The sequence below is a fragment of the Ochlerotatus camptorhynchus genome, unplaced genomic scaffold, assembly GCF_037179485.1.
Source record: "Ochlerotatus camptorhynchus isolate MF236.1 unplaced genomic scaffold, CSIRO-AGI_Acam_v1.1 ptg000055l, whole genome shotgun sequence".
NCBI lineage: Eukaryota > Metazoa > Arthropoda > Insecta > Diptera > Culicidae > Ochlerotatus > Ochlerotatus camptorhynchus.
Window position 1 is genome coordinate 1,734,878 of NW_027040545.1, and position 12,269 is coordinate 1,747,146.

General features: G+C 43.2%; 1 protein-coding gene across 1 annotated transcript; it reads left to right on the forward strand.

The window, feature by feature from the left end:
* The first annotated feature begins 10,685 nt into the window (after nt 1-10,685).
* gt (giant) lies at nt 10,686-12,028 on the forward strand. The gene is made up of 2 exons (XM_065239530.1): nt 10,686-10,719; nt 10,839-12,028. The coding sequence occupies exons 1-2, from the start codon at nt 10,686-10,688 to the stop codon at nt 12,026-12,028; spliced, it is 1,224 nt and encodes a 407-aa protein (XP_065095602.1).
* The last annotated feature ends 241 nt before the right edge of the window (nt 12,029-12,269 follow it).

A 12,269-nucleotide genomic window follows, 5' to 3' on the forward strand; every position in this document is an offset into this window, starting at 1 on the left:
AGATCACCACAGCAGACGGAATCACTGATTGATGGTCGGCACTTCTCCGACATTATCGACGTCAGGACCTATCGTGGCGCTAACATCGACTCTGACCACTACCTGGTGATGGTCAAACTGCGCCCAAAAAACTTTCGTTCATCAACAATGTACGGTACCGACGCCCGCCACGGTACAACCTAGAGCTACTGAAGCAACCGGATGTCACCTTAGCATACGCGCAGAATCTCGAGGCAGCGTTGCCAGAGGAGGGCGAGCTCGATGTACCCCCTCTAGAGGACTGCTGGAGTACAGTAAAAGCAGCCATCACCGACGCAGCCGAGAGCACCATCGGGTACGTGGAAAGAAGTCGACGGAATGAATGGTTCGACGAGGAGTGCAGAGCGATTTTGGAGGAGAAGAACGCAGCGCGGGCGGTAATGCTGCAGCATGGAACCCGACAGAACGTGGAAAGGTATAAACATAAGCGGAAACAGCAGACCCGCATCTTTCGGGAGAAAATCGCCGCCTGGAAGAAGCGGAGTGCGAGGAAATGGAACTGCTGTGCCGTTCCCAAGAAACACGGAAGTTCTACCAGAAGCTCAACGCATCCCGCAACGGCTTCGTGCCGCGAGCCGAAATGTGCAAGGATAAGGACGGGAGCCTCTTGACCACCTACAAAGTGCTATCCCAGATCATCTTCCGTCGTCTATCACCTAAAATGACCGAGTTCGTGGGAAGTTATCAAGCCGGCTTCATTGACGGCCGATCGACAACGGACCAGATCTTCACCGTACGGCAAATCCTCCAGAAATGCCGTGAATACCAGGTCCCAACGCATCATTTGTTCATCGACTTTAAGGCGGCATACGACAGTATCGACCGCACAGAGCTATGGAAAATCATGGACGAGAACGGCTTTCCTGGGAAGCTGATCTGACTGACCAAAGCAACGATGGACGGTGTGCAAAACTGCGTAAGGGTTTCGGTGAATTATCCAGTTCATTCGAATCTCGCCGGGGACTGCGACAAGGTGACGGACTCTCATGCCTACTCTTCAACATTGCTCTAGAAAGTGTAATGCGACGAGCCGGGCTCAACAGCCGGGCTACGATTTTCACGAAATCCAGTCAATTTGTATGCTTTGCGGACGACATGGACATTATCGCAAGAACATTTGGAACGGTGGCAGAACTATACACCCGCCTGAAACACGAAGCAGCAAAGGTCGGACTGGTGGTGAGTGCGTCAAAAACAAAGTACATGCTAGTAGGCGGAACCGAACATGACAGGATTCGTCTAGGAAGTAATGTCACGATAGACGGGGATACTTTCGAGGTAGTGGAGGAATTCGTTTACCTTGGATCCTTAATGACGGCTGACAACAATGTGAGTTGTGAAATACGAAGGCGCATCATCAGTGGAAGTCGTGCCTACTACGGGCTCCAGAAGAAACTACGGTCAAAAAAGATTCACCCCCGCACCAAATGTACCATGTGCAGAACGCTAATAAGACCGGTGGTCCTCTATGGACACGAGACATGGACTATGCTCGAGGAGGACCTGCAAGCACTCGGAGTTTTCGTGCGACGTGTGCTAAGGACGATCTTCGGCGGTGTGCACGAGCTCGCTGCACTTTATGGCGAACCCAGCATCCAGAAGGTGGCCAAAGCCGGAAGGATGCGGTGGGCAGGGCATGTTGCAAGAATGCCGGACAACAACCCTGCAAAGTTGGTGTTCGCTACTGATCCGGTTGGCACAAGAAGGCGTGGAGCGCAGAGAGCACGATGGGCGGACCAGGTAGAGCGTGATCTAGCGAGCATTGGGCATGACCGAGGATGGAGAGCGGCAGCCGCAAACCGAGTATTGTGGCGTACTATTGTTGATTATGTCTTATCTTAAATGTGATGTTGTACATATAAATGTATGTATGTATAAACAAAGCTGAGGGCAGAGCATACACATGCCTTTTAATTAATGGGTCTGATTTGGGAATTGATCCTGGGCTGTTGGGGTGGTGCTTTTACAGTTGCCTTCGTTCGATCTCACTGGCCCATGGTTGTTCTCATATATGAGGCTGGTTGATAAGTATGAAGTCATAACTCATGTTTTCAATGTTTACCTTGAAGAACAAGCATTTCACATCGCATTGAAATGCAAAACACTTCAAATCCATCGGTTTTGAACAGTAGTGCGATTCAATGTGCAATACACTTGAATTGATGGAGAAAGATTATCGACATTTCATAGTTTGAAACACAAGAGAGCTGGAGAGGACTATAGTACTAGAATTTCGACTAGAATGGGGTACGTTAAGGTTTTGACAGAACATGACATGACATAGATGTTATTAATAATTAATCTTTTATTTAACATTGTTATCACAAGGAGCAAAAATACATTATTTTCAAAAGTCGTGCGATTTTTGCATGGGCTAAAATCAAACCTCGTGCCAAAAACGGACGGTTTTGTGGTTTTGTTGCCTAGATCGAACAGTGACAAAATCGACTGTGGTGTTATTTAGCATTTATTAGACATATAGGATGCGGCACAATTAAGCATATCTAGCTTTACTTCGGTAAATTTTTTTACAGCATTCGTACTTTAGCTCGTGAGCAAAGAATTTGATGCATGAATGTAGGATGTAGCTATTTGTCTTCATTGTTTTTGAAAAAAAATACAATAAAAAAAAATAGTTTTCAACTATTTCAAATAAAAAGAATCAAGAAATAAACTAGTTGCCATGTTGCAATAATTTAATTTAAAGGCAAAAGAATACATGTCCTCCTCACTAGCATATTTGTCGAAGTAAATTTCTTATGCTTCCCTCGCCCTGTTTTGAACGCCTGCACCTTTCTGAGTGTTAGATTTAATTACGTTCCATTCCAACGTTCCTGCAGCACGCAAAATGCGGAAGTGTTATCTCAGCTGAACCCCATCCATATAGGAATAGACTTTCTTGCATTTCACCCAAACCGAAACACACACACCAAAAAATTCTGAATTTTGCTGGCGATGTAAACATCCATGCATGCAAACATTCATACATGTAAACTTCCTTTTCACGTAAACTAGCAACTTGCAAGAAATGTTGCAAACAAAAGTGGACAGCTGCATACAATATATGGGATATTACATGACATGTCTCATAAATTTACACGATCTATAATCTAAACTTGAATGATATATGACGCTCCATTTATGTGCATCATAGTAACGGAAATTTACACTACTTTTTTTTAGCTGTGCAGTTTACTTAATTTAGACATGACAGCACCCTACTGCAATTTAATGTGATCCGCACCATCACACCATCACTTACGAAAGGAGAGAAAATTATCCGAACCCTTTCAAATTTCCCTCATTGCCGATCCAATATCGCATTCAAAACAAAAGAAGGGAATCCCAAATAATCCTCCCACATGAAACAAATTTCGCTATTCGCTTCCTCAATTCCTGCATACAAGAGCACATCACCATCATTTTCAGCATTCTGGTAAAGGCCTACTGAGATAGTGTCAAACTGAAAGGGGTCCCTGTGCGCCTACTGTTCATAATACATAGAGGGAATGACGCGTCAAAATCCAACATATTTGCTCAGCAATGCGGAACTTTTCATCATCATTCTGATTGCAGCTTCATCTCGCACTGCGCCCAGAACCAGGCCGTTGCATCTGCATCTGCCGGCTCGTGCTGATTTTCTAATCGATCGGTAGTAATGCGGCGATGCAATGATGGAGACGCACGGTCGGTTGATTGATTGTCAGTATTGGAATTGTTTCACGGATCTTATAGACCATGCAAAAGTTCACTTTTAAGTCAACGCTTCCTCCTTAGATATTAAGAAAGGATTATCTCCAGCACGAGCCTTTAACGTAGATAAAGGACACTGCAATAATGATGTCCATTTTGCGTTCCAATCTTATCGGTGTGTCGAAAAAATATCAAAAATTCCAATCTCCTTCGGACGTTTCTGCTCATGCAAGAGCAAAAAGGAAGGTTACGGTCAATAAAGTCGATTGTCCTTCTCCAAGTACGCATAGTATTTTATTGGCCAATATACCCACGGTGTACAGAACTGTCCACCATTTGACTCTGCAACGAAGCGAATCCGAAAACGGTCAGCTTCAAAATATTTGCATATTGCCACTCTCAACTCTTTTTACTGCCGCAAACCCTTTTTCATTAATCATTAACTTTACTTTTGCCATTTTCCAACCGTCCTTTGTTGTTTTACTGCCCAGCGTGTGGTCCGTTAGAAGTTGCGTATTGGCATTAAAACTGTGTTAAGTCTCTGTGCGCATTTATTGCAAAATTTTTATGACGTCCATCACTATGGGCAAGCCTCAGGCAGTCAGAGCCAGGCAGACAATGTTTGACCTCATGTTGTTCAAGAAATCGTTTTCGTTTTGCATTAGCAAAATCCGAGTGTCCTTTTTGACCATCGTCTTCTAGGTAAAGGATTGCGACCGACTGGACATTGCCGTTTTAGCTTTTTTTTTTAGTGCTTGGAATAATATTTATCCAAACGGTTTGATTTCCCATCGATCGGTTGCTGTTGCTCCGGCGTCACCGAAAGTTGTCTTTGTTTTGGAAAACGTCCCACTGTTGGTTTTGAGTCCGGAGTGAAACGAGAGCTGGAACTCAAGTAGGCTGAGACGACGCCGTTATGTAAACAGGATCAAACCACTCGAGGTCTTTAGGCGGCTGTGCGTCGTCGTAACTTAGGAAACAATTTTGCTTCGGGTTCCTCTGCCAGTTTTGGTACATTTTTTATAAGTCTGATGCAAATATTATTTTCATTTCATGTTCGACATCTTTTAAATAGCCGGCACCCGTGGTGTAGTGGTAAGCGTGACTTCTTTCTCACCCCAATGGGTCTGGGTTCAATCCCAGCCGAGGTCGGTGGGATTTTTCATGAAAATCTCTGGTCACGTCTTCCTTCGGAAGGGAAGTAAAGCCGTTCGTCCCGGCCCATATGCACGGCGAATGAGAACGACCCAAATTTGAGTTTAGTTCACTCATCCCGAGTAACCACCAAGCCCGCTAACTACCCGATAATCGCCCTTTTTGCGATATAAGGTATATATAGGGTTTCCGAACTTTATACCAGTCGTATAGCAACCTTATATACCAAAAAGGGCGATTAACGGGCTTGTTGGTTACTTGGGATAATCGCCAAAAGTGCAGGAACTCAGCGATGAGTAATATTTGTCTCATGGTTTCCTGTGGAAAACCTAAAAAATCTGGCGGAAAATGAAGAAATTGACGAAAATTTTATTCAGTCTCGGAATAGTACCAGTAGACTGAGTGAATCCAATCTTTACTTTTCTCAAATTCGGGAATTTTTCCCTGGAAAATCCTGGGAAAACATGAGGCAAATTTACTCATCGATAAGTTCCTGCACTTTTGGCGATTATGAGTGAACTAAACTCAAATTTGGGTCGTTCTCATTCGCCGTGTGTGTTTGAATGGGTGCGATATCCTACGCAGGTGTGGACGCTGCCTTCCTGCACATTCGATTGCCGTCAGTTGATGGCAATAGGTTGCGGAACAGAGACTGACGTTAAATAAAGAAATGAAGATCTTGAAAGATAGGGGGGCAAAAAATAAATAACAAGGGACTCAAAAAAATGATTTAGTGATAAAATAGTAATACAAAAAATGTGTAGTATGTGTCTAGGAAGAAACGCAGAGTAAATAACAATTCTGAATAGGACTTGTTCGTCGCCTTCAATATTTTGTAAGATAAAAATAAAATTTGCATCAGCCTAATTAACAAATTCAATAAATTTTACTTATATGAATGCGTCAGCTAGGTAGTACAACTAGCCCTTTTTTTCCTGCTTCAAAGAATGGCGACGCCTAAGCGGCGTACACAATCTCATAATGGCACACAAATGGGAAATAAGGCCGCACATCATAGAGACGCTCAAGCGACACAAAAAATCCAATAGGGTCAGACAAACGAAAAATCTTGTCTCAATGAAGGGAGACGCTTAAGTGACAGACACAGTCAGACAGTTGAGAAATTTCACTTTAAAGTCTAGTAGGGTAGAGAACTACTTCGGCCTAATCGCCCATTTTGGGCCTATCGTGCAGAAAACTTCAAATAAATCCTTGATTTCAGAGTTAACAAGTCAATTGTGCGTTTGGTACGATACTTTAGTTTATAAGCTAAGGAACGAAGTCAATGAGAACGCGTGATATGAAGGTTTGCACCCATTATTCCCAAATACAAAAGAAGTGCTCCACTGAATCACGTTTTATCTTCATCCGATAGGCCGAAGTGAATTCATTGGCGTTTCAATGGCGTTTCAAAGCGTTAGGCCGAGTTTAGAATCCGTAGGCCGAGTTTGGCGTCAAGAAGCAGTGTTAGACTTTTGACAATATCTCAACGATTGGTTTCTCTTTATCAAATCTTACGATATGTACGGAAAGGTAAATAAATTTGGAAGCCATCAGTAATAATAACATTCCATTTGGTGCTAAACTGCGCTAGATTAAGGAAGACTAAGTGCGGGTTGTGCTAAATAGGCTGGAAATGGGGTAATTAACCCTATACAGATCGAAGCGAAACGAAAATTGAAGCACGCGAAAAATCATGAAATTTCGCTAGCGAAAAAGGTTGTGGAACATTTTCCAGTTTCCTTTTTTCGCAGTTTACAGTTCATGTGAAACGAAATCGATCAGTTTACACCTCCAGTGAAGTGAAAATCTGACAGATACGCTCTTTCTCGAAACGTCAACTTTTCGCTTAGCTGCTGCTCTTTTCGCTACCGCTGCATGCGCGAAAAAAAAAATAAACGTAAGCGAAAAAGATACGATCCACAAAATTAGATTTCGCTGGATCGTATCTGTTTACAGTTCAAAGCGAAGCGAAATATTTGCCAATTGCGTTTTTCACGCAGGTGAAAAATGTAGTATTTTGTATGAGATTTTCGCTTCGCTTCGATCTCTATACAGGCCTTAAAGTAGGAAGGCGTCTAAGTGACAAAGGAGATTGACGCCTTAAGGCCCAAACGCAATGTGGACGGAAGCGGAACGGAAACGGAAAGTTTGACAGTTGTCACAAATGACATCAAGATGCCTAACCGAAGTCGATTTGGTTTCAACAAGTTTTCAATCCGACAAGTTGGCTTACTCAGATCGGGCTTTTCCGCTTCCGCTGTCATTGCGCTTGGGCCTTTAGCGATGGATAAGGTCCGATCATGACCGGCAAAAAACCAATCTCTCCTTTAAAAAGGGAGACGCCTAAGCGACGGAAATCCGAGCAGGCCAGGCTAATGAGACATCTCACTTCAAAATAGGGAGTGGGTTTCCTACAAAGCCTCAAATCAGGGAGACGCCAAAACGACGGACAAAGTTCGATTAGGTTAGGCAAATACGAAATTTTAACTGGAAAGAAAAAGAAGTCTACACTGTAATTGAACTGTACCCATTAATGGGTACAATTTAACCCATTTTGAAGTAAAGTTGGTTAACCCATTTAATGGGTTAAAAAGTTGGGGGTAACTTGTACCCATAAATGAGTAATTGTTACCCATTAGTCAGCCAACGTTTCTCATTAAGGGGTATTTTTTTTACCCATTTAATGGGTTAACCTACTTTACTTCAAGATGGGTGAAGTTGTAATCATTAATGGGTAGTATCAAGTTAAAATGTATGCGACGGACAAGGTTCGATCGGAAGACGTAAAAGATCGGACATCTTGCATCAATAGAGGGGCTAAGGGACGAACAAAGCACGATTGAGAAAGACAAATGAGAAAGCTCGGCTTAGAGGATGGGACGCCTAAGCAACAGCCAAGTCCGATCGGGTCAGGGAAATGAAAAATCTTGCCTTAAAGTAGCAAAACACAGGCAATTGAAAAATTTCACCTCGAAGGAGGCCACGCCTAAGCGATGTACAAATTTCAATCAGGTCAGGCAAATGACAAATCTCGTCCAAATGGGGGGAAACGCCAAAGCAACTGACATCGGTCCGATCAGGTTAGGGTAATCAGAAACCTCGTTGGGGACGCTTAAGCGACCGACAAAGCTCGATTGGATCTGGCAAAAAAAAAAATCTCGCCTCAAAAGAGGGAGATGCCTAATCGACGGACAAAGTCCAAATCAGGACAGAAAAATAAGAGATCTTGCCTCAAAAGATAGAGACACCTAAGCTATAGACAAGGTCTAAATGGGACAGGCAAATAAGGAATCTCGAACAAAGCCAAAGGGAGACGCTTTACCTTTAGCAAACGAAAAAGTCAGATATGAAAAATCTCACCTTGAATAAGGGAGACTCCTAAGCGACGGACAAGGGTCGATCGAGACAGCCAAATGTAAAATCTCTCGACAAAGGAGGGAGACGCCTAAGTGACGGACAAAGTTCGATCGAATCAGGTCAATGTTAATGTAAATTCACAATATTTGAACGAGCATGAAAAATAGATTCCAAGTCTCGCCTAAACTATTCCAAGCACCACAACTGTTATCATTCAGTAACGATCTTTTTTTTTCAAAACAACGGAAGCTACGAGCCGACGAAATCTCCTAAATCTGGGTACTTGACCGAAGTCCCTTCCTTCCTTCCTTCCAGCAATGCAGAAGACCACGTACAATTATGAAATTATCTCTAATCCTTTTTCACGCTCCCATATGGTTGCCATGGTTGCGGTAACCAGGGGGAACAATATGGCCTCATTGATTCTTCTTAAAAAAGTGCCTACATTTTCATTTCGACTGACCTAAAATAATGGTTAATCCTTTTATGTCGGTCCAGTGTGCAGTACAGTGGAGCGAAGAGGAAGTGCGACGGAACAAAGAGTCCAAAATCGGATTTAACTCAATTAGAGGCTCCTTGCGCACGACTTCGTACGCCGAACGGTGGCTTCCGATTTGAAAATACTCTTAGGGGCAACATATAACACATTTTTCGGTTGAGTGGGATAGGAGTTTTGAGAGGTTTGTGAATGAAAGGGAAGAAGTGGTTTCCACTTTTTTTTAAGAAAAAGGAAAAAGAGATTACAGTGGGCGTTCATTGTTGGTTATTTCCTTGTTGCTTGTTAGGTTTAAGATCTACTTATGTTTTTTTTTGTGATAGAAATCTAATTTTCGTAAATGTCTTGTCTCAATTTATGAATGAAAAGATGACATATGGGTTTGTCCCGCAGATTCTCGGACCGAATGACCTTATCTTCAGTTACAAGAAATGTTTGTATCATCTAAGCAAGCGTGGTCCTTACATTGGCTTTCCAAGCATTTTACTACTAAAGTTTACGGGACTGTACCGCATTTTCACACGGAAAAGTTCACACGATCTAAAATGTTGTCATTCCACCATTCATCATTTTACCTGTCAATTTAACAAAACCATTTCTCACCTTCATAACTGCCAATACCCCATAATAAGTAGAACATTTCATTTGTTTTGACCGCTCACAGAACTGACCGTCAAAAGTAGCTCCCGGACCGAGTGGGAACGGTACGAAAGTATGCAAAATCCTCGGCATAATAAGAGTAAGACCTCCATTGAACCCTTTTCTTCTGGCGTGAATTCGAATCGATTGAAAGTTCCGAACAAGCCAAAACAGAGTAGGGACAAAATCAATAAAATCGGTTTCCCGAAACCTTTTTCCATCATCACGGTCGCATTCAGAGCGAAATACAAACAAATTCTCACGGAAGAGATCAGAGGCACGAAGCGCGTGTGACCCTCGATGATTCGAGGGTTTATTTCTATGCAGAGCGTCCGGGTCCACCCCCACCTTAATGACGGCGATTCAGAGGGAAAAGGGGTTGTGCGTGTTTGTTCTTCCTCACACATCTCACATCAGCAGACTAACGGATTCCGTTCCATTACTCTTCCTCTGCTAGAATTTCCCTCCTGTTATGACTGTCCCTTTCTCCGAGTAGAGAATATTTATTTTTTTCAAAACAGGAAAGCAACGATGCATAAATGTTGAAGGGAAAGGCTTACGGTACATTTGATCCGAGTTTAAATGAATAACAAAATAATGAAAAAAAAAAATCCAAGCAAGCTAAGCGAATCAGTAGTATTATTTGTTATGCATTACTCAAAGTTGGCCTTGAAAATAATAGGAAAAAGGTAGAATTAACTTCAATGCTTTCATTCACGTCATCTCTCACCAATCGGGACTCCATTCCCATTTTCCCAAACTAGAAATTAGGAAAAACAAAATCGTCAATGTATACGAGGGACCGCAAAAAGTCACAAGTGGCCCATGGATCAGCTTGGCAGCTTAAAGAGGAGAAAAAGGGAACGAAAATCCAAGCAGGCAAGTGTGCTCGTGAGGTTGCTTAGCACTGTGACCCTTTAGCGTCGGACTTTTGTCTCTTTCCTGTGTAGGTAGGTGCCTACTTTCTCCCGATAGAATTTGGAGAAATGGTCAATGTTTGCTGCGGTGGTGCGAGCAAGATGGCATACAGGAAGAGAGTATACAAATTTTGCAAATTTTCTGCATATTCCTTTGGCTTTTGGCGTATTGTTTTGTGTAGGTCTGCGAGCGAGGGTTAGAGTAAAGGGTTCTCCAGTATAAAAGGCACTTGCGGTGGTCAGTTTGCGGTCATTAGAGGAAAGAATTCGACGTGAGGTGGCCGTTTTGAGTTAGAGTGAAATTTTAAGAGACTGGAAATTCGTGTTCTGAAAGTTGATGAGTTATTAATTTAAAAACGAGTGCAGCGAGTGTGTTTTTGATTAAGATGATTGCTCAATTCATGATGGATCTGAAAGCAGGTAATTGCTTTATTTAAAATAATTTATGTGCAAAACTAAACGAAATTTCATCATATCAACAATGTGAATTTTGATAGATAATTTAATTAATCAACATAAACCTTATCTTCAAATTACAGATCATCGAACGAGCCCATCGCTATACCTACCGCATTCCCCTAAGTTACACGACAACTGCCGCCCAAATTCTACCGATTCCGGAGTGTTGGATCTATCCAAACGTCGCGATTCCGTGGAAACCCGTAAAACACCGTCGCCTTACGCCAGCTTCAGCGAAGAAGGATCTCCTCCGTTGCACAGCTCTCTGCACAATTCAAACAATGCTCTGCTGATCAACTACCACGCAGCTATCCATCATCCCCATCACGAGCTATCGCTGAAAGCACCGGTGCCGTATGACTCTCCCAGCCATCTCGAGCATAACCGGCGAACCGGGTTTCATCCAGCACAAAACCTGCACATACCCCAGCATGCCATCCTTCCTAAACAGGAAGGTCTTCCCAATCGTCCAGAGCTTCCACCGTACCTGATCCGACCCGAAGCCATCAAAACATCCCAGTTCCGACACAGTCCACTTCATCCCTTACGTGAAGCAGACTCACTTTCCGAATCGGGTTCGGAAGGTCACGTTATTCCCAGTGGTTTGCAGTTACCGAAACTCAAACAACCCAACGAATCGATTAATTCCGAACCAAACGGACAGTACCCGATGGTGGTGGGCCGCGATGGAAAGCTAGCACGTCCATTCAAAGCCTACCCACGCGATCCACTGAGCCTAACGGCCGGTTTCATGGCTAGTGATTCTATGCTGGATGCCAACTCTGCTGAAAAGTACAACATGTTTCGCAAGCGAATGCTGGAACAGATCCACGCTGCCAATGGCGGTCAACAAACGGTCTCCAACCCAAAGATGCGCCGTCTCAACAAATCCCTCAGCGATACATCGGAAACGGAAAGCGTGTCGGATAAAATTCCGGAACCATCGCAGCAATCGTATGCGAAAGCCACACCCACCGATCATCACCCTAGCAACGAAACGTCGAACCACAGAAAGAACGGCAACAACACCGACGGCAGCAGCAGCAATGGCGGTCCGAACGAAGGAACGCAAAAAGACTCCGCCTACTACGAGCGACGGAAGAAAAACAATGCCGCTGCAAAGAAATCACGCGATCGAAGACGGATCAAAGAGGACGAAATCGCCATTCGGGCAGCCTTCCTAGAGCGGGAGAACATTGAGCTGAAATTTGAACTGGCCGCAGCGCGGAAGCAGTTGGCCCTGTACGGTGTGACGAATGGATCGCAGTAGAATGTGCTTGTGATGCACGATTTTTGAAGTTATGTTGTAAATATGTGTAAAGTTCCTTTGTTTGAGCCGACGTTTCCTAAGATTAGTGTGAATAAGTTTGTAATTCTAGAATAGTTTCAACGTATAAGACTGTAGCTGGAAAGACTGATAAAGTAAGAGCTCTCTTGAACATTCGTATTGTAACCGAGAGTGTTGAATAAAATCAATTCATACAAATTTAAATCATTATTTTTAAATTATA